The sequence below is a fragment of the Cryptotermes secundus genome, unplaced genomic scaffold (assembly GCF_002891405.2).
Source record: "Cryptotermes secundus unplaced genomic scaffold, Csec_1.0 scaffold499, whole genome shotgun sequence".
Taxonomy (NCBI): domain Eukaryota; kingdom Metazoa; phylum Arthropoda; class Insecta; order Blattodea; family Kalotermitidae; genus Cryptotermes; species Cryptotermes secundus.
In genome coordinates, this window is record NW_019738354.1 from 1,352,630 (window position 1) to 1,375,267 (window position 22,638).

General features: G+C 36.5%; 3 protein-coding genes across 7 annotated transcripts in view; 2 read left to right on the forward strand and 1 right to left on the reverse strand.

Annotated features, from left to right (window-relative positions):
* Nucleotides 1–4,881, forward strand: part of LOC111870805 (structural maintenance of chromosomes protein 6) — a 31,364-nt gene extending 26,483 nt beyond the window's left edge. Inside the window, exons 18-20 of the mRNA XM_033754012.1 lie at nt 941–1,135; nt 2,098–2,231; nt 2,658–4,881. Coding sequence (XP_033609903.1) covers nt 941–1,135; nt 2,098–2,231; nt 2,658–2,697 — 369 coding nt within the window. The 3' untranslated portion in view covers nt 2,698–4,881. The remainder of the gene's footprint in view (nt 1–940; nt 1,136–2,097; nt 2,232–2,657) is intronic.
* LOC111870804 (guanine nucleotide exchange factor subunit Rich) overlaps nt 3,498–22,638 on the forward strand; it is a 42,785-nt gene continuing 23,644 nt past the window's right edge. For 2 of the 5 annotated variants that reach the window (XM_023863355.2, XM_023863356.2), the window contains exons 1-8: nt 11,995–12,309; nt 12,485–12,592; nt 13,361–13,513; nt 15,150–15,327; nt 16,479–16,612; nt 18,545–18,636; nt 20,712–20,985; nt 22,148–22,282. In XM_023863355.2, the coding sequence (XP_023719123.1) occupies nt 12,169–12,309; nt 12,485–12,592; nt 13,361–13,513; nt 15,150–15,327; nt 16,479–16,612; nt 18,545–18,636; nt 20,712–20,985; nt 22,148–22,282 (1,215 nt within the window). In that variant the 5' untranslated portion in view covers nt 11,995–12,168. Of the gene's footprint in view, nt 3,587–11,489; nt 11,564–11,994; nt 12,310–12,484; nt 12,593–13,360; nt 13,514–15,149; nt 15,328–16,478; nt 16,613–18,544; nt 18,637–20,711; nt 20,986–22,147; nt 22,283–22,638 lie in introns of those variants that run through there. The other 3 variants (XM_033754010.1, XM_033754011.1, XM_023863354.2) reach the window with 3 other exon arrangements.
* Nucleotides 8,456–11,502, reverse strand: LOC111870806. The gene is made up of 4 exons (XM_023863360.2): nt 11,029–11,502; nt 10,826–10,942; nt 10,583–10,741; nt 8,456–9,202 (listed from the first exon to the last, which is right to left on the reverse strand). The coding sequence occupies exons 1-4, from the start codon at nt 11,372–11,374 to the stop codon at nt 8,619–8,621; spliced, it is 1,206 nt and encodes a 401-aa protein (XP_023719128.1). The 5' UTR covers nt 11,375–11,502; the 3' UTR covers nt 8,456–8,618.

A 22,638-nucleotide genomic window follows, 5' to 3' on the forward strand; every position in this document is an offset into this window, starting at 1 on the left:
CGGCATTTTCCTTTTTCTGTTGAATACTTAACACAACACGCTTCCTTTTACAGCCTGACATTTTGCTAACGCACTTGAAGATCGATACAAAGATACTAACTGGGGCGATGTATCTGTCCTTGAAACTTTCCACAAATCCTTGCATTCTTTCACCCCTACCCTAGAACATTGTGTTAGCATAACGGGACCAAAGAATGCAGAGCTCGGTTCACACTAGTGCGAAAATAGTGTTACAACTCGCCATGTGAAACAAAAGTGAATGAATGTTAAACAACATATAAGCCTCAAAAAAGCGTCAGTAGCCCCGGTTAAGCCGCAAACCGGTTAATCCGCCCCCGGATAATCGAGAGTTGACTGTATGTATATTAAGCATGTTTTGGTATGTAATCTGGAAACCCCCTTGTTGGTGTCTCCACCCTATCGTGGTGAGGGGGTTTGAGTATGCCAAGGACCCTGAGAGGTATACCAGCGGTAGCGTAGCTGCTGGCAGGGTCTCCCTTGCTGGACAGGTCAAAGGGTAGCCATCAGACGAAGAGAGACACCAAAAACCAAAAACTGATGCCGGAAGCAGCGTCATCAGCAGAGACTTGAAGCACAGAGAAACGATGCTCGAGATGGTTCAAGTTCGTATAGCAACAGGCATGACCAGAGTGGTTTGAACAGCTGTTATACTGCGATGTGGAAAGCAAATGGAAAAACTACCACATTATCACTTTTCCTGGATAGTCTTTCCAAAAACAGCGATACCATGTATGCGAGATTAAACTGAAGGGGCAGATAGAAGTGACTAGAAGATGAGGAAGAAGACGTAAGAAGATGCTGGATGACTTTGGGGATAGAAGAGGATATTTTTATTTGAAGGAGAAAGTTGAGATTGTGTCACATTTTTTGTGTTTTGAATCTTCCCGCATGGGGTAATACTGGTGTTTGTTGATTTCAGGGTAAAATTATGATTGATCACAGTGAACAGACACTGGAAATCAGAGTGTCTCCATCTGAGAAAAGGGAGATGGCAGCTGAGACAAAGTCCCTGTCTGGAGGGGAACGGTCGTATGCCACAGTTTCTTTCATCATGGCCCTGTGGGATGCTATTGATCCTCCATTCTATTTCTTGGATGAGTTTGACGTTTTTATGGTAAGAAAATCAAATACTACAGTACAGTTAGTAATACAAATTGACAAATCTGGTTGCCATAATACCAGGTAATTAGATTTCTGTACCTGCTGCAGACATTCTGCCAATTCATCTGGGGATAACTGACAGTGAATTTAAGTTCCTCGTTTGTTAATACTTCTTGTTTTCATGGAGTAGGGATCTGTGTTCATGTATCAACCCCAGAATCTTCTTTCCAGCAGCTTTGCAGTCTTCTGAACTTTGTCCTACAGATTTGTAATCCCACAGTATGTTGGCCTGCAGTCATTACTCTTACCTTCTACTTTGTTCTTCCATCTGTTCCTATATGTAGTTCCCTTCAAGCATGTTACTGACCTTAAAATTTTCTTATGCATGACTGTTCCCCATCCCCTAGCTGTATATCCATCTGAGTGTCTTTAAAGTTCTCATTTCTGCCATGTGTGGTTATTTTATGTATATCACTCCATGTCTTGCCACCATATTTAACTTCATATTTTGTTTTAAAATGTGTATTCCTGACATATAAGTGTAAATTGGCCCTGTTAGTACTTATTTCATATTCTGTTTGACAGTAGCATAGGATATAAACCTGTTACCAGAAATCCACTCTGAATTCGGGAGCAACTTATTCATAAATGGAACACATTGGTGTTGTTTGTACACATTACATGTTAATTTTCATATACCGATATTCTGAAATATTGAATGTACTGCACCCTGATTCAGGAAGTAAAAAATAGTGGGTAACATGTCAAATTAGAGTAAATGGGGTAAGCTGTGGGCTTACCAGACATGTGGAACAAATACGTACAAAATGCAGAAAATATCACAAACATCTAGACATAAATCAAAAAGTGATTGTTACTTGTATATATATGAACATAGTACATAGTTATTGAATTTCCATGGGTGTTTTGGTAAGTCACTGTTCTGAGGTCTTAGTTACATGTTTTACGTTTCAGGATAAAGTGAATCGCCGAGTAATACTGGATTTACTTTTGGCCCATTCTCAACAGAAAACAAACTACCAGTTTGTCTTTCTCACACCACAAGACACATCCGCCATTCAGTCCAGTGCAGATGTTAGGATACACAGGTACTAAAAATAGAAATCAAGCAAGCTCAGTAAGCCTCTTAATTATGTCCCCCTTTTGTGTGCAGTGGGAGTAGAGGTTCATTCAATATTTTGTCTTTTCTTTGTCACATCTGAAATTTGAAGTTTGAGAATATGTATCATGAGCCAAACCTTTGTCATAGAATTCAGGGTAAAGACTTGATATTTGGTACAGATGCGAAACTACACAGTGTCGTAATTTTCAAGACCACTGTGGAAACCTGTCTCATATGTGGCTGTGAAATTACTTTTAAAAGATTTATTATCTGAGAAAGTAACATGATATTGTGGATTTCTCTGTTGCTTATGTTTTGTTCACACTCATACCATTATTATAAGCATCTGTTTATAATGTTGCATAATCATAGAATGACAATGTTTCTAGTATAATAATATCTTTCTTCACAGGATGCAAGATCCATGCAGAAGTAAGAGTAATACACAGTGACGATCAGGGATAAGTGCTACTTCATGAGAGTTAAGACTTGAGTCATACTTATACTATTTACATTTTTAATGCTAGATCTAGATTGACTAACTTCTCCGACAAGCAGGAGTCGCTTGGTCCGTATAGTTCACTTGCGAACTACAGGCCATGGAGGTCGGTCAGTCGCTAGATCTAGATAAGAAGTGTGCAGCCTTTTTGGAGCAAGGGTAACATTGGGGAATACAAACATGAAGGCCAGCTGGAAGTTATTGTACCAAGTGATGCTAATTATGGTTATATTATTTCTTATTAATCTTTTATATAACTGAATTAAATATAACAATTATCTGAACTCAGTATGTAGGACAGTTTAAACTGCTTAACATCAGTGAAATATGTGGCACTGCTCATGTTATATTGGGTCACATATTTGAACGTAGATGTAAGAGGAAGTAACTATTTTAATTCGCTTTGTAAATATTTATTTTGTTAAGTCTGCTCTTCAGTTGTGATTTGAATTTTTTTTAAGTTACTCACACATACAGATATTTCAAAACACTGATGCAGTGGCCTGTCAGTAAGGGTAAGAAAAATGTGTTCTGCATGATACAGAGTTTTTAAAATTCCAGAAGATGCACATTCAGAAGTGTTGATTTAATTTGTTCATTGTTTTCTCTGTCTTTTCAAAACACAAAATTTAATTACCATAATTTTCTACATTATATGATTGAGATTTAGCTCTCATTTCAATTCGAAGAATGTCTATTTTAATTTACACTTTGCACACAGAAATTATGGCTGGCAGAACTGTACGACAGGTGGACATGTTTGCATTGCAGATTTGTTTTCAAATAACTATATAAGATGTTCCCCTCGTAGTTGGACGAGAATTTGAATGCTTGGATACCAGGTAAGCAGGAGTTTACTGCATTATATTATATTCTGATTGATGGTTTAAATGTCTATGAGGTTTTATAAAATGTACAAAAATTGTATCAGTAACAGACCTTTTAAAATTATGCTCATGATTTTTATTGTGAGACTCGTGACATAGTACGTAGTTTGCATTCAGTTTTAGATGCTGCATTTTGCAGTTCTTGGCCAATCTTACCATTAGTTTGGTGATAATCAAGGTTAAGGCAGTCAGACTGTGCAGCTTTCTCCTGCACCATTATATGCCTTCCTACTGAGCACCTGAGTGTTATGGTTGAGTGATTAGTATTCTTGTTTCCACCCTTTTGGGGTCCCAGATTCACTTCTTAGCCCAGAGGTTGGCTACATGGCGGAGGTTTTCCATGACTTCCCTTCAGCACTGGAAATGCTAGGTGAGGAGCATAATTCTTCCCATGTTACGAAAATGTAATGTGATTGAACATTATGTTAAGAGAAGTTTCATGTATAGCCATTATTTTTTAACACATCTGACCACTCTGTTGTAGACAGTAACTTTGTTTTTATGTCTTAGGTCAGAAATATAACAAGCAAACCATTTTAAAATAAATTCATACTTCCACACAATTTGATTTCTGGGTCGTAACTGCAGTCTTGACAGGACCACAACCCACAGCTGTAAAAACCTCAGAACTTAACCCTTCCGCACCGACCCTTTAAATAATCGTATGCCACCGACATCGGTGCAGTGTACCGACCTGCGCAGTGTTAGCTTTGAAGGACGTTGCTGACAAAACGAGGAAAGATATTCCAATTTTCTTTTCAGGAGTACATAGATTAAGGTTTCATCTTTCAATTGGTATATGAGTTATTTATTTTGGACGAATTTTTAGCACGGTATTTTTATTTTATATCGTTAGTGTAATAGTTCGTACTTTGGTCTCATTGCGCCTAGATTGCATCGAAGTTTTTCAAATTCTAAGTAAGGAAAATGTATAAAACTATATATCTTTCGACTCTATGGTCTTTGCTTGTCTATATGAGTCACTCACTGAAACCCCAGACGAAGGTTTTCCTTGAGTGGGTTGCTGTACACTCTGCTGACACAATGAAGTAGTCAAACAAGAGGGTCCTTTTTTCTTGGAACCAAATGCAACCTAAGAAAACAAACTTACGAATGATACAGAAATCTATGATGTCATAACACTTTCTTCTCTCAGTCGCGCCATAACCATGGCCTCTACAAGTAGGAAAGTTTTACAGGACGATGAACTAGATGAGCTCCTTGCTCACGACTCGGAAGTTAGTGAGTTCGAATATTCGGATAGTAGTGAAAACAGTGATAATGAAATTGAAGATCAGGCTGTAGTTGATGCTATCCAAGATCATAGTATTGAAGATGACGACGAAATAGTGGCGAGGGTTCCAGTGGCGGATTCAGACGAGAGTTATTTTTGGCAAAATATGGATAATTATGATGGCGTTCGCAAACGGTTTTCTGAAAATTCGGGGCAGAGAAATCAGTCTGTGAATGTGCTTGACATTTCTACAATTTTTTACTGAGGATTTTGTAAACAATATCGTTCAGGAAACAAACACTTATGCGCAACAAATTTATATGTGGGAGGGTTTTTCCATTTAGATAACACCATCCCCCGGCTTCGTGAAAGACATTTTATTAGTAAAATTCCCCCATCAGGAAAAAAGGCTAGACCACAAAGGCGATGTGTAGTGTGTACAAAAAACAAAAGAAGAAAAGAAACCGTGTACTGGTGCAGTGATTGTGATGTTGGGCTATGTATTGACAAGTGTTTTCAGGATTACCACACCAAACTCGACTTTTAGCAGTTCGAGTGAGTAAAAAAATATTATTTATCATAATTATATTAAAATATATATATATATATATAGTTTTGTTCTTCGTTTCATTATGAATATTTCTGTGAAAATTTTATCTCAATATACCTATTTTTGCGAGAGTTACTAAGTTTTTCATGGATAAGAGAACTTTTCTGTTTAATAATTAAATACCCCGTCGGTTTGGCAGTAGGAAAATATTTAAATACTATCCGTCGCGGAAGGGTTAACAATTATTGTGTACTGCTTCTAACTTAGATAGTGCAGTTGTACAGAATAAATAAGATTTATAACACAGTATATTTTAGCAGCTTTATTTGTTACAAAAGTCTGTCCTGTGAAAATAGCAATTACAAAAATGTCACATACAGTAGCATAACATTGCCGGTCAATCTATTTAAATGAGATTAAAGAAGGATGGAAAAGTGTTTTCTTCCATATGATCACATTTAGCGTAAACCAGATTAATGCACTGGGTGAGGTGATTCCCACACTCCTAAAAAATGTCCATTATTTTGTTGTGTTATATTAATACAAGTCTTTTTAAAACAAAATCTCTGGCAATACGTTTCTTAAATACTTCTCACGTCTGCCTCTGTGTACAACGTTAGTGGAACAGTGACAGCTGGGTATGCAGTTGCAGTGAATTCTACACTGGATGATTGGACTTACCCAGTTAATGACTGTAGTTAAGATCTTAGTTTCTTAAAACTGCATATAAGTGATAATCATGAATGGCGAGGTCTTGATTGAGTAGGGAAGGGATTCTATGAAATTTCCTTTGTTCTCATCATGACTGGTCATTGGAACTGCTCGAGAATTTCATGATGATCATCATCAGTATTATGTTATTGGTGTTTTGCTTGTTACTTAGGAAGTATATTCTGAAGTGCTAATTGTATTGCACTGCACATTTTTAATTATTTACAAACTGTCTTACTGATTAAAGTATAAGTATTATATACTTTAAAGTCAGAGTTAATTCTGTGAAAATTTTAGGAAAATTAATTTAAGCCCAGTTCTTTATTATATGTTGAGCCAACAGCTACAAGACCAATTACAGAAACAGCATAGTGTAAGGTACTATTGTAACCATTCACCTCGGCTACCACTTCTTGCCCCACGTTGAGCGCCACTTCTTGTGACCGTCCCGTTTTTATTATTGTATTTATTTATTATTTGTTTATTTATTTATTTATTTGCCTGCTTCGGTAGAACGCTCGACTCTTCTCAGGGTTGTGTCACGGTAATAACTGAGGCAGTGAGGATACTGCACATTTAAAGCTAGTCCACTGCTAGAAATCAAGACACTATTTTCTGCTTAATCACAAATTGTTTATTTCAGAAGCAAACACTATAACTTTATTGGCAAGTACGGAGTAAAGTGCCATTTATTATTATCATCAAAGATTAATCGAACCAAATAAAGACTGTTAAATTTAGAGAAACTTGGAGAGTGCAGCCCAATGACATCTGCCTCTGATGAATTCTAAATGCCAAGTCCTTCTGCCCACTCTATCCTGCGGGAGCGTCACTTCATCCACTGTAAAGGATTTGAACCGACGGCCTTTCTCCCAGACAAGAATAGTTTCCTAATGGCTGATTTTAACTGCCAATTCATCATACCATCAGTACTAGACAATCACATTACTAACTTTGAGAATAAAGAGATCCAAAGATATTGAACCCGGAACCCTACATGTGAAAGCGGTTATTTCTTAGTTTAGGGTCCAATTACACCCTTCCGAAGACACTTTTATAACAGCTACCCTATTAACAAAACAAAATTTACATCTTCGGCAAACTGCAGACTTGCCTTTCGATGGCGGCGTCATGTCCCTTTTGCGGTCACCCAAGCTGCAGGTAACAAAACAAGGCAGTTCCTGTCTAAATGCGAGAAGCATAGCTTCTTAATGGATGGGTCTCCCTTATAAATCAGTCACTCTATTGAAATGGCTAAAGAGGAACATAGCGTCCATTAAAGAGTTTTAAAAGGTTTGGACTGTCACACTGTATAGCACAGATACTAATAATTACAGAGAAAGAAAGGTATAAAGGCAACAACCATAAGGCCTATGTTGCCTCATAATAGTTCATCTGGTTATTTATGTTCATGTTGTATTTTGTACCAACTCCATGGAACAATCCTTCAAAAGGCAATACTTGCTCAGCTAGTCAAAATATTACCCAACTTTTATGGAACACAGATTTCACAAGAGCCCTGAGCCAAATGAATGTAGTCCAAATCCTCCTACCCCATTTCTTTGAGATTCATTTTTATATCCTCCCATCTGGACCTAGGTCTTCCATTCAGGTTTTTCAGTCAGAACTCTTGTTATGTATTTCTCATCTCTCACATGAGTACTACATGTCCCATCCATCTGATCCATGCTTGATCCTAGTATTACTTGGTGAAGTGTAGAAATTATGAAGCTTCTATGTTGGATTCAAGAATCTCATAGAGGTGACTATGAAGAATACTATCATCTGCGATGAAATACCATGTATTCTGATAGAGTAAGCCAAGCAAGAAACTAACAAATTAATGAACTTCAGATGACATGGTATTACATCCCAGAAAATAGAACAATTCTTATGAAGTGTGTCATTATGCAACTTTCATCAACCTCCCGCTACTTCCACCCTCTTAGGTCCAAATACTGTCCAAAGTGCCCTTTCCTAAACTCCCATAATGTGTCCTTCACTTAGCATGACCAAGTTTCATGCCTGTACTGTATAACAGGTAAATTTACAAAAATATGTGACAAGTCAAATTATTTACTAAATGTGGTAAATGAAACTTTCATACAAATCAGCTCCAATACCAAAATAATATTGAATGGAACTCTTCCATGAATACTGTAATGGAGCAGATCATCACACAGCAAATTCATACCTTACTGCGAGATACAATCTGTGTACACATGAACACAAAGGAAAAGCTATAGCAGTTGGTACAGCCTTCAGTAATGTCTAATGCTATAAAGCAATGAATCAACATCAGTAGTTTATTATAATAATTACAAAAGTCTCAGTCTGTTGTGAGTCATATGAATCCAGTCCATACCTTCATGTCCTCTTTATTAATGTCTTATGAGAAAACAGCCTTAATTTACAATAAATGTAACACAAATCGACTAAATCTATAGTAAACCTACTCAAGGACCAACCTACTACTTGTGCATATTATGTGTCTATTCCAATGGATATTCTGATGTCTGTTGACCTTTAAATACCTGTGGATTCAGAGTTGGAAGTAATCTATCTAATTTGTCTAGAAGACTGTCTAGCTTTGACTCTTGATTTCTTTTGCTTATCTCAAACTGAATGGAAGCAGCTGTAGGAAGTACATGAGGTATAGCCCAGTCAAGCCTGTCTAATAACCGATTAAGTTGTGCATCTTGTTCCCTGTTCTTGTCAATCGATTTATTGACAGCCATTGATGCTGATACAGAAGACAGACTCTGATCTAGTCGTTCAAGTAAACGGTCCAATTTAATTTCCATTCTTGCTTGTCGCTTCCTATCAGCTTCCACCATCTGTGTGAACAGCTCACTTTGTGCACTTAAGACCTTTGTAACAGCTTCAGTTTGAGCGTGAATAGCACGCATGACTAGCCGTTCCAATCGTAGCATTGTACTTTGACGGGAAGACCAATCTATTATCCTTGCATCATTGTTGGATTGGGAGTCAGAATGTAGTGAATCCCGCTGTACAGGTGAATGACCATTTTCTTGCATGAGATGTACTTTTCCATCACAAACTGCAGTTGCATCATCTGAAGGAAATCATATATGTAGTGCTTTATGTGCCATGTAAAAGCTCTTTCCTATATGGTTCTACTATACTGCCGAGACTTGACTTTCCATTTCAGCAACTAGTAAAGTTAAATAAAAGTGTGTGTAAGCAACTTGCTGGGGAGGGAGGGCAAGGAATAAAGCTCCACATGCTAAAAGCCAGCTCAATCCATTGTGTGCCCTCACACCCACATATGCCTCAGGCTTCCAAGGGGCTTCTTCTCATCACATTTTGAATTTTCATGTTTTTCTTCTGCACCACTTGCCCCACTCACCCCATTTTTCATGGTTTAATTACCTGACCGTTACTAGGCGAAGGGCACAGTAATTCCTCAATATATAATTTCGCCATTTCTTCATACCTATGTCTTTTATGTGCAAACCTCATCAGCAGCCAATTCTCACATCCCCTCAAGTCTTTTTGTCTACCCTTCAGACACTATGGTACATTGCAATGCAAAGCAAAACAAAACAAAATGTTTTCTATGTACATGGATGGCTTCTTAAATTATTGCCATCAATTCAAATTGATTTCTCGTGGCCGTGTTTCAAATAAAATTCTATCATATATATTCCTTATATTAACAGCTACATAATGAAGTCGGCTTTTGCATCTAACATGGAATGGTGCATTCATTTAAAATGTTCGCACTTTCTCCATGTTGGAATCAATGAAGGTACAGAGAATGTGGTCCCCTTATAGAGTTTCATGGAGATTTAGCGTACCCCAGAGTTATTAGGATTAAGGCATTGTTATACTGCCACAGAAATTGTTACTGCACTCATAAATTAGTCTAAACAATTTTCTAAATCCCTTGGATTCCATTTCCAATGTTCTCCCAGAACCCTCTGTTTAAAATATACCATGCAAGACATCCCGAGATGCTGTGTAAGGCAATCCAGCCAAGTGTAACGGTACATTGATTATATAGAGTATGTCTACGCAGAAAACTGCGTTTTCAACTATGAATGTTTGAAGTTCTAAATTTTTCTCCTTATAAAAATCGCATTACTCAGAAGGGCAAAATTGTAACGTTGGTGTGCGTCTCGATGAGAAGTGGGGATGTGTCACCATCAGATTAGAACTGTATATTTTAGAGAAGTATGGGGAAAAATACATTGATTTCGTATTTGTCCATGTTTATGAACTGCGCTCAGAGAAAATGGTACTTTTAAGTGATATTTATGACAGTAATTTTATATTTCAAAATCCAATCGAATTTTCGTCCAAAGTACACAAACTGGACTGCTGCTTTTTACAAGGGTCTTATGTTTACAATGTACAACAATAAGTAATGCGTAAAGCGGAAAATTCTGGCGTTGATATATAACAACATTAACAATGCATTATATCCAGTTACCTGATTGGAGGAATGACAAAGGTGAACTTCGGATTGCGGATGACGTCATATGTATGGAAGAGGATGATTGGTCATCGTCCAATGTGACATCAAGACCTTGGAAAAATTGCTGGTTTGCAGAATCCTGAGAGAGATCTTGTAATTCTTGTGTGCTATCATCTGAAAAAAAAAAGGCGGTGATGAACAGAACAGATACTATTATTTGTGCAATACTGAAATATTATGACACAGAAAAACAAATACCTGATATAGTCGGCGGTGAATTTTGTTCCGATTTGATATTCACTTGTACCATTTCCTGGTCAGTATATTCGTTGGACTTCTGATAATTGTATTTTTGTTCTTTAGGTCCCAATGGATCTGAAAAGAGAATAACAAATACAGTTATTTCTATTTTCAATGAGCTACAAAAAAAACCGAAAAGTTCCAACGATTTAATGAATTACCTGTAGAAGGCACACTACGAGATGAAGTATCTGCAGATGTTTGCATGTTTCTAGCTGTCATCACACGATCTACGTCATTGTAAAACGGTTCAATGCCACTTCCATTAAAGTTTCCAGTTTTCTTTACTTCCCTGTAGCGAACTAGAATATTTTTTATTCTCGTACGACATTGCTTCCCATTTACGCGAAATCCCTTTCTCATCATATATCGTGCAACGCCATCCCATATAGGCTGGTTTCTGAGAGTAGCTCGAAGTTGTTTTTGAATTGAACCATCCGACCAAATCGAAATTAAAAGCGCAGTTCCTGCGTGGTTCCACATGTATTTATGTTCGTTCATTTGCATCCTGAGTATTAATGACCGTTAATGACCAACAAATCTACAGATGTGTGTGAAATGTGCGCAATGTTACTACCGAATGAAACGCCTGACTACACCTAGGCTAGCTACGAAAGCTATTTACATCACACCGGCTTTGAGCTAATCCAATTCAGTTCCGGACCGGTTCGGATCAGGCCAAACCGATTTGAATAGGTAGGTAGGGTAGTCGAAATAATCGATGTTGAAATACGCCTTTAATTGATGGTAAATTGTTTTGCTGTTTAAGCACGTCAACTGTTCTTACGTAATGTAATAACAAAACATTTTAAATGTTATTCGTTTATTATATTGTAACAAATGCAAAGTTTCGTTACGTCTTTCACAGGGTGATCTAACAGGATATAGATGACAATACCATATGTATCGATATGTACGTACAGCAGTACAGTGGTGTCAACACATATACTTAATAATGTTATTCTTACGAAAATTATATTTTGATATGTGCAGCACGCGTATATGTTGTAAATGGCACATTTTGCTGTGGTATGCATGCCTATAAAATCCACACCACGATTAATACTACAATATCTCATTTGAATCAAATATTCTCGAGACTGTACCCAGTAAAAGAGAGAATATGATTGGTAAATGTTACGCAGTTAAAAGCGAATGGACGAATATTAGCCAATAAATGGATGTTTGTACATGGTATGAGACACGAAGGAATATACAAGATGGCCATAGTTATGGTGTTAATGGTGTGTGGATGACTGAATTATTTACGTGCATTTTGAAACACATTGGGCGTAACCAAAATGTACTTCCCAGTTGGCTGGCCCAAAGTATTAAATATCCCGCAGTTAGGCCACTGTTCAATCCGTCAAGTGATTTGTAATAGGGATAAGATTTTATTTGCCATACTGACAGATGATTGTTTGTCTGTATGGTTTTGCAAGGTTAGTTAACCACAGTACTATATTTGGCCATTTTAATCATACCTGCGGTTCTCTTGTTCGTATGAAACTCGTTATACAGAACAAGTGATGAACTATGTACCTTGTTACTGAATTAGGAAGTAAGTATGTTATAGGTCACGTTATTCCAGTATCGCAGAAAGTACTTTCTTTTCAGCCATGTGTTCCTATAGTCATTCATCGCAGAGCATGTGAATCAATAGAAGACATTGGAATGAACGAACTTGTGGAATGGCGCCCAGATTCCAGTATGCTTGTTGTTGCCGTAAGTAGTATTTTAGTTTGGACTAAATAGATATGTCCAAGTGGGTTTTCGATGATACTATAGCAGGTTGTACAGGGCTGTCAAGAGTTGTAAAGATATGGGTTCTCTATGATAGAGCGCCTATGTCTCCCCCCTTCTCTGTCAGTATTCACTTGTTTAGTTTTTTGTGGTGAAAATAATTTTTGGCACAATTGGAATGCCATGTGTCCCTACAGGAGTATGAAGATCACACAGTATCAACCTGCAGCAACCTTACATTCTGCTGAGGTCTTATAACCACAACTAAATTTAAATCCACTAACATTTTACCTTAGTTAGAATGATGTGTTCTGTATTTACAGTTTCCATCCTTGCAGACTGTTCTCCATCCCATTCAGACATTTCTCCATCCGTTTAAAAACCCTACATTTCTCCATCTGTTTCAAAAGTCAATCAGTAATAATAGTATTAATTGTAGAAGTTAAATTTGATATAATTTTACTTTTTAATGAAGCAATATCTGAAGGACACAACTTTGCATGTGATCATGCTTTGAAATCAGTAGTAATTCCCATTTACAAACTTTTGTTTGATTTTGAGAGTTGATTCTCTTAAGAGCTTACGAATTGTCCTTGACATACAGATAGTTAGTTTCTTATTCTTTTGTCACATCCTTTCAGACAGATTACACTGCTTCTTCAGCCTGACATAAAGTGAAGAAAAGCAGCAAATCCATGAAGTTGTGTTAAACTTATGTTCCCAAATGGAATACAGTTTTGTCTGTTGCAGACATCGGGTGGTTACTTGCTTCTATATAAGCTTGGTGTAGTTGCTGAACAGAAGGGTCTGTATGAGCAAGTGGATTCACCACATCCAAATTTACGCAGGGATAGTGCTGAATTATTTATCAAAGAAGTCATTCCACCTCTTCATCTGACATTGGTGAGTCATTGTGTAATTTGCTGATTACATAGGAGAGCTCTAGTTTCAGGCATTGCAGTATCACCTGTCACTAATTCAATCAGTTCTTTGTCTTGGGATAAGACAAAAATGTTTTTTTTAGATTAATTAAAAATCTCTTAATTCCTTCAATATATGGTTTGAATAGAAGAAGTAAGAGTATGTGCTCTTTGAGAAGCTTTGGTAAATGTTTTAGTTTTCATGATGTGATCATTAACATGAAGTTAGAAACTATGATTTTAATATGATAAAGCATGTTTGTGTGTAGTATTTACACTGTACATATGTACAGTATTTTGGTGTCTATGAACAATCTTAATTTAGTAATAAATAATTGTGGTTCTTTTGAGTATGCTTCTCTGTATTTTTTACCATAAGCCATTTTGAGCAAAATTGTATATTTATCCATTATGGTTCTTTTATAGATCAGAACCTAGGAGGTCACATGTACACTGCAGTTTTGAAACATGATATTTTGAAACCAGTTACGAGATAGCAGTTGGTCCTATCTTCATCATAAACAATTTTCTAATGAATCCTCTCATATGTGACTCACTCTCAAGTTTATCATAAGGTTTTGCCATCAGGAGTTCCTACATACATACTGTTTCCCCTTATATGTACTATGGGGCATGCAATAGTGTAGTTGGTTGAAGCACTGCTACAAACCAGAAGGTTGTGGGTTTAATTCCTGATGTCATTGGATTTTTCAATTGACCTAATCCTTCCAGCTACACCATGGCTCTGGAATTGACTGATCCTATAACAGAAATGAGTACCAGGAATCTTTCTGGGGGCAAAAGGCGGCAGGCACATAAGGCTGACAATCTCACTGCAATCTCTGAGCCGATTGTCTAGAGTGTGGAATCCTTGACATTTCATAACCCTATGGGCCTCTACAGCCTGTTACAGGGATAGCTGTACCCTTTTTTATATATATTACATTCATAAGGAGCTGGGATAATATAGTTTCTGTAGCAAATGGCTACAGGCTTGACAAACGAGGGGTTGGAGTGCAGGTCCTAGTAGAGTCAAGAATTTTCTCTTCTCAACATCCAGACCAGCTCTGGGGTCCACCAAACTTCCTATTCAGTGGATACCAGAGGCTCTTTCCCTGGGGGTAAAGTGGCTGGCGTGTGAAGCTGACCACTCACCTCCAGCTAATGCCGATGTCAAGAAAATGTGGATCTATACATCCATTCCCCCATGTGCCTTCATGGCATAGTGCTTAATTACTTAAGCATAGGGACAACTTTGCCTTTACCTTTAACCTATTACATTCATAGCCAAGCATAATCTTGACATATTTTCAGTACAAGATAAAAAGTGTAAATTATACAATTTCACATTATATATAATTTTTACCATTCTTCAGTTAATTCATGTACAGTTACATTGTTTTCATACATTTTCATTTTTGTTTGATTTTATTTTATTCATTACGAAACCATGTTTCCTTTCCATGTAACATAATGATTGAAATAATGGCTTCCTGTATTTTTAGATAAGTTGCTTCTTTATTTTCTTAATTTAATTTCAGAAAATCCTGAAGTGTGGGCGCACATTTCCCTGTTTTGTGTTTTATAATTCTGATGGTGAAGTATATTTTGTGTTGCAGGATGAAGAAGTTGGGATTGAAGGGGGAATCACCAGTATGGTCTGTATTCGCGATGAGCTGATGCTGGCGACTACTCGAGGTCATGTGCTGAGATATAGATGGGATGGTTCTCAGAACAGAGATTACTGTCTTGATCTGAGAAGGGTGCCTTTCTGTATTGACCAGCAAGTTTCTAAAGGTTCTCATTCTTATTTATCAATTATTGCTATAGATTTGTATGTTAAAGGAACAGAAACAATGAATAACCATTATTTTCAAATATTTGGTGTACTTATTCTGGCACTATATTTAGCAGAAATTTAATTATCTGTTCATATACTGTAGTATTATTTATGTAAATAGTCTGTTTCTTGACCTTATATGTGAAAATAATTAATAACATGAGAAATGAAAGGATTTATATTTATTAATTGCAGTTCATGTGTTTATACTGAATTTTCATCTCACCCTTGTGAATTATCCAGAGTGTAGTTGTTGCCACAGGAGGTACAATATGTGATTTACCATATGTCTAGATTCGTATTTCTTAATTTGTTCCCTCAAGGAAAATCCTAGAATATAGTAAACTAAAGTACAATTACTGCTCCTCCGTAATTCTTAATGCTGATGGAGACTGAGGAGAACCATGCAATCCCTAAGTTGGTATATTTAACTCTTTGTTGATTACTCACCTAGAATGCTTAAATTCCCAGCTGACATTCCTCAACACAAGATTTTCTCGTAATAAGTATTAAGTTTCTTTGACTTCATACCAATGTCTGTCTTAAATACTTTCAGTGCAAACGTTCTGAAGTATATTGCTCACAGAGCCATCTTAACATACTCATATATAGAAGTACAATTTTTTTTTAATGCTTTTTCTTATTTTACAAAACTACATTACATTTAACATTCTTGGTCATAATTCTGGATGAAGAGTTCTGTCTTCTGGGATATAAGGCCATGTAGTTCAGTGAAAGTCAACTGAGGGACATTTTACAGCCATCGTCAGATTTGAAGAGTAAGGAAAGTAAGAAACCAGCATGAAGCATTCAGCAGATGTTGTATCCTAGAACACAGAATTTTTCATAACCACTGCTGTGTGACTCTTAGATTAAGCATAACTCTGGATGTTTTACAAATACCATAGGGTTTTGTTAACAATGTTCCCCCTCCCCATCAAGCAGCATTGAAGATGAATGAGAACTGGTGGTTATGTTAGTGTCACTAATTTCATTATGCTTCCAGAATTTGAAGCCAGATGCAATCACTTCCTCATAGTATTCCATGATAAGCTTAAATACTGAATGCAGTTTGTGTTGTTGTTTATTCTTGCCTTATGATTTGCAGCAATACCAATTCTGGAATCCAATACGTATATTGTGGATATAGAATATTCACCTCTAGTTGGTGGATTTGCTGTTGTTCTGAACGATGGTCGGGCAGCATTTCTTACAGCTGCTTCGTTAAGGTTTGACCCAAATGTAAGCATCACTGTACTGTTATAAGATGTGTATACTGCGTAACAGTTTTGTTATCACTACATGTACATCTTTTGTAATTGCTGCGTTATTAAGTTATAGGTGGTATTTTTATGCCTGCTTTTTGAGCCCGATGTAAATACTCAAAAGTTTCTGCGTTTTTAAGGTTGTTATAAATTGCCATGAAAACCACAAATGTTGTCTGTGTGTGTGTGTTTTTTTTTATTGATTTACATTTGTGATCTACTTGTAAATCTAGGTCATGAATCATAAGCTAGGAAATCCCACATCAGCTTAAACCCATCAGTGCCCACACATTTCACTTGTCACTTTCGTTTGGCCAGGTCTTATTTGTTCATTAGAATTGTGCCAGCTTAAGGAGGGGATGTGCATAACATTTACACATTGTTGGTTAAGACAAAGTGAAAATATAATAATGTAACTGACTGCTTAACAGTAGAGCTTTTAAGTTCTCAGGTTAATTTTTTGCATAACTCTTCACATTGATATACAGATATAGTGTTGCCAGAACATGAGGTTAGTTGGTGTCATAAGACCCAAAAAACAGTAGTTACTCCATTAATTTAGCTGTAACATTCCCATTTAAAGTACATATATGAATTTAAATTAGTTTGTGAGTAATACATCCAGCTTCTTGTGAGAAGGGACACAAGTTTAATGCCTCACTCTTGACCAGAAGCAATCTACTTTAAAAGACTGGCCAAGAACTGCATAGAAGCTTCACAGTCTTCCTTATTCCTACCAATACAAATTCAAAATTAAAGGACTCTAAAATTTTATTAGCTGGTAATTTGAAGTCCACATGTGTCAGAAGTTTCCCAACTGAATTACAGATAATGTACTTTTCAGGTAGATAAAACTTCATAGCAAAAAGTAATATCAAGTGTCAAATTCCTTCTGCAGAGTGAATTGCTGTCAACAAAGGATCTCAAAAATATATGTCATCACACCCTTCTGTTTCTCCCTTCTCTTAAGCACAACAAAAATCACTTTGATCATATGTACCCTGGAAACTTAAATAGGTCACATGATAAAGTTGCCGAAGACATTAGCTAGATGGAAATTTCTAGCAATCATATCAGCCTGTAGGTACCCTGTAAGCATTAAAACATTACAAATTTTGCTACATATGTATTTATCAGTTTCAGATAATAATCAGGCTGGAAAAAAAGAACTTTATGCTTATAATAATATTAGGTCATGCTTAAGATTCATGGACTAGACTATCATGTTTCAATTTATGTTTGCTTGTAAGCATGATGTTTCATTGGTTCTTATTCTTTTTCTTTTTTTGGTGTTTTAAATAATAAGCAAATACCAGGAGTACATGAGGAAGTAATGATAAGACATTCTCTTTGTTTGTTTCTCTCAGTGCATATCGAATTGTAATGCATGATCTGGAGTAACATGACAAAATCATAAGTTGTTGCATATATTTTTAGCCCTTATCTGTTCATAATAAAGTGGCTTTATGGCTATTATAGCACCATGTTCACTTTATTTTCCTGTTACACTACTACTTTTTTTTATTTTGTCATAACATTTGCACACATATTTTAACTTTCTGATATTGATAATGTAATGAAAAGTTAAACAGTTCCATCTAGTGTGACTGGTGAAGATTTTTCTGTTTCAATCGTTTATGCCCTTACATGTTTCGGTCTTCAGAGACCATCATCAGAGGGGCACCTTTACATCAATACAGTTGGAAGTTACTGTTACAATGTATGTCCCTCCAATGATGGTCTCTGAAGACCGAAACATGTAACAGCATAAATAATTGAGATAAGAAAAATCGTAACCAGTCACACTAGACGGAACTTTTAACTTTTCATGATATTGTTAGCATGACGGACCAGAATGAACCAAATCAAATTGTTAATGTAAGTCAATACTTTTCTCATATTTTTCCAGCAAGTGCAAGGTATTTGGGCCCAGAATATAGAAGATGCTACGTGTGCCAGTGTGAATCATAAATATCGTCTTATAGCATTTGGAAGGAAAAAGTAAGATTGTTTCCTTTGACTGTCAAGATACTTAATACTTAGATAATATTTAAATTTATATGGAATATACTTTTATCCTTGGATTTTTATGGCTTGTGTATAATGTGCAACTTCAGCTTTTGACGTTTAGCCTGGTCGTATGTTGAAGCTATTCCATTTCAGCATACATTGCAGTGCCATTTTCAGTTTGGATCCTGAAGGTGGTAACTGCAAAGTATTCTGAAATGGAGCATTTTAACATTCGAAGTGACTATACCTTGAAAGCTGAAGTTGCATATGACATATAGTTTTTATGGCTCACCCTTCGTACTCATACTCATATGACATTATTTCTCCCCAACTTGAAAATAAGACAAGATTTCTTTATGCTTTAGCATCTGAATACTTGAAGGTTATTATATAACCTTTTATAAGAAAATGCTGCTATAGGGTTTTTATCTGGGGCATAGAAGTTCTAGGTAGTTAACAAGCAGTATGTGGTGTCTTAAACATATGTTGTGGTTTTAATTTCTAGATATTTTGGATTGTACTTTCTCAAGACATTTCTTGCAAAACAACATCCTTAGCAGTTGCTGGTAATTATTATTCACATGAAAACTTACAAACTGAAGCCATTACTTTGTTTCCCAGTGTCATGCCTCAGATCAAATTTTTGCTTGGCAATAAACTTTGTGTTCTTAACCTTTAGTTATGATGGAAATGAAGATTGCTGGGGTCCTCAATATGGGTTAAAATATTTTAGAAAATATGGTATCCAGACAAAAAATTTGGTCACCAGAGAACTGTAGATCAGTATGTTCTGGTACCTCTCTGTGGCTTTCACCTCTGATTCATGGACAGGATTAATTTCTTCCTATTGTTGTACTGTTTGTAAAACATAGACTAGGCGACAAATGACACAAACTCCGTCCCAAGTGCAAACAATATATATTATATGTCTTTGATCTTGCTCTCTTCTACACTACATGTTTCGGCCTCTAACGGCCATCATCAGGTGTATACTCTTACGTTACTGCCACAGTGAACCCAGTCTAAAATTTAACATTTAAAAAACACATTGTTACTTTCTTCGTTATTATCAACATCTACCTCGTTGATATCTGTCTGGTATGTAGATTATTTTGCACACGTCGATTTTGGTTTTCCTGTAGTAGCACTATAAAATCTTTAGTTATAATTTTAAAATCCTTTAAAATTTTCTCTAAATTTAAAATTTAAAATTTAGAGAAATTTGGCCAGCCAAAAATGTTCTGTCACCAGTGTTGACAGGGTGACCATTTTTTTACCCTTGGTCGTTAGTATGTGCATCCAGGATCAGGAGAATTATTTTCATTTCAATGTTGAGAAGTACCAGAAAATAAGCATGAATGTCAGAGCGTATTTTGAATTGGGGTCAGGGTAAACAAAGTTTGGCAACCATTTGGCAAACATTTATTAGACTGGTTCTGAGAGCTTGACTGAGTTGTCCTTCAAACTCTCCATTATTTTCTGAAGTTTTAGGGGTAGCACATTGCTCTCTGGTAAATCAGAGAAAGAGGTCAAATAAATGTCACACTGGTGAATGGTTGTATGCAGTGTAACAGTGTGAGGATGAAAGAAGGGAGGTTGGGTGTACACTTCTAGCAGTTGACCTAAAAGTTGTCATAAAAATTTTGGAGGGATAATAGGAAAGAAAAATCTGAGAGGAAGAAATCCTGGAGGTTGATGGTAGGATACCATTAAAGTGAATCTTGAAGAATGGGGTGGAGGGTGTGGATTGAATTCACTTGTCTCAGAAATCACTGATGTGCTCTTGTGAACATGATAGTGAATCTTCAGCACCCATAAAAGGGGGAAAGGGTGAATTTCTTGGTAGTCAAGTGACAGTTTCTCAAGAAGGATTCTGCTCCATGCAGTTAGTAGAGGCACCGTGTAGCTGCACAGAAATATATTTGCGAAGGAATATATAAAACTATTATTTTTTGTTATGTGAAATGATTTTGGATATTTATGTTGTGGGGTTTTTACATTGCAGTAACTGAGACACACATATTCTGATTGGAAATTAATGCATTTTTATTATAATTGTTTTCCAGTTCTCAGGCTGTGGTATATTGTATTGATGAGAGTACAGGTGGACTTGAAGTGTCGCACCATATTGTCCTGTCTAGTAAAGATTACCCAGGCTCTCCTGGGCATGTTCAAGGCATTAGATGGACTCCTGATGGCTGTGCGATGGCTGTGTCTTGGGAACAAGGTGGTCTCTCTCTTTGGAGCACATTTGGGGCACTACTGATGTGTACTCTTGGTTGGGATTATGGCCTACATGTAGATCTAGTACGTTATAATCCTCTGCATATACGCAGTATGGTGAGTATAATGAAGGAATTAAATAGTTTTAAAACATTAGTCTGTCAGGATACTGAACAAATGATAAGAATAATGGTGAATATTCTGATGAAGTTTCTAAAGTTGCATAAGACTGATGGAATATGTCCAATGGTAACTGTATTTATCCTCAGCTTTTTTAACAGCAAGACAGAGCAGTGTTATACAAGTATAATATTATATTTGCAAAGTGATCGGAAAAATACGGAAAGGTTTCAGAACTCAATTTCTTTTTAATGTACATTTTTATATGTCTTTGAAGTGCATTCAGGGTGTCAGCTACCAGAAGTTAATATCCACAAATTAATCATGTTTCTGGCATAAATTTTAATTTGTTTATATTAAGCCTTTTTGTTGTAACCAGTGTTTATTATCCCACGCATACAAAGCAAAGCTTGAAATTTTTGTTTTGTATATTTTAATCTTTATGTTGCATGTGGTAAAAACCTCCTGTTGTGGTTATTGATTTTTCTGATTTCCATATATATTTTGGGATAGTGTATTCTCCTTGGGGAAGAACCATGTGAGATATTCTGCTGCCCCCTTGGATAGGATTGCTGGCTGAGTGAACCTTTAATGTGAGCACTTGATTATTATGGAAAAAACCACACTCAGATCAAGTATGGTATACTACCTTGGATTCATTGATGAAAGGGTCTGATATATAACAGTTAGGCCACCAGTCTCCCTTCTAAATAGACTGGAGCAAGAAAACAACTTTTTCCCCCACACCATCTGCAGCCACAAGTTCCTCTGTTGAGGCTGTGGATTAAAGTCTCTCCACATCTCCCTTGACCTCTTAAGCGTCTGTCTTATGCATTCATCCCCATTCTCTATTATCGTCTAATTATCTAGTTCACATGGATCCTGGTAATGAAAGCCTTAAATGGTGACAAGCACTTAAGGTGATTGAAATAGGCTAAGGGGGCTCAGAGGGGAACATCTAAAGTGACATCATCCTCTCCATCCATATGACTCCTTTCCATGGCCTCAGTATAATGCACCTGAATCACTAAAACACAACCAAGCACATCATCCCAGGAATTGGGCAGTTGGGTGTTCGAACCACAGATCTCTGACAGGTCCATCAAAATTAATGTGTGTCATGTTTGGTCTCATCATTGGGTATTGCTCTGTGTTCCAGGAATGGTCAGCAGAAGGATATCAGTTGTGGATGGTGAAGCGACAACCTGACCATGATCCAGGGGGAAACAGCAGTTTGGACTGTGTTATACAATTAGAATTTGTGAAGAGTGCATTAACTGTAAACCCCTGTATGGTATGTATGTGTGTATATATGTTATATTTCAGGTTATTGTTTTCAAAATGTTAACTGCAGTGAGAAATTGTTTGGAGAACCAGTAATTGATTAAAACCCAGCTTAAGCATCACCAAACTAGTCACATGCTAAGGCATTGTGTAGTTATTTTGTGGTTAACCTGAATGACACTGATATACATGTTAGAGTATACAAATTGTTAAGACATAAAGTGAATGAAATTAAATGTGATTTTTATTTCTCAAGAATCGTACCAGTCGTTTATTAATTTAAGGTTCACATTATTATGAAATATTAATAATTTTCTGCTGGTAGCCAGACATGTGGATTTATTGTGTAATTGACCAAGAATTGTT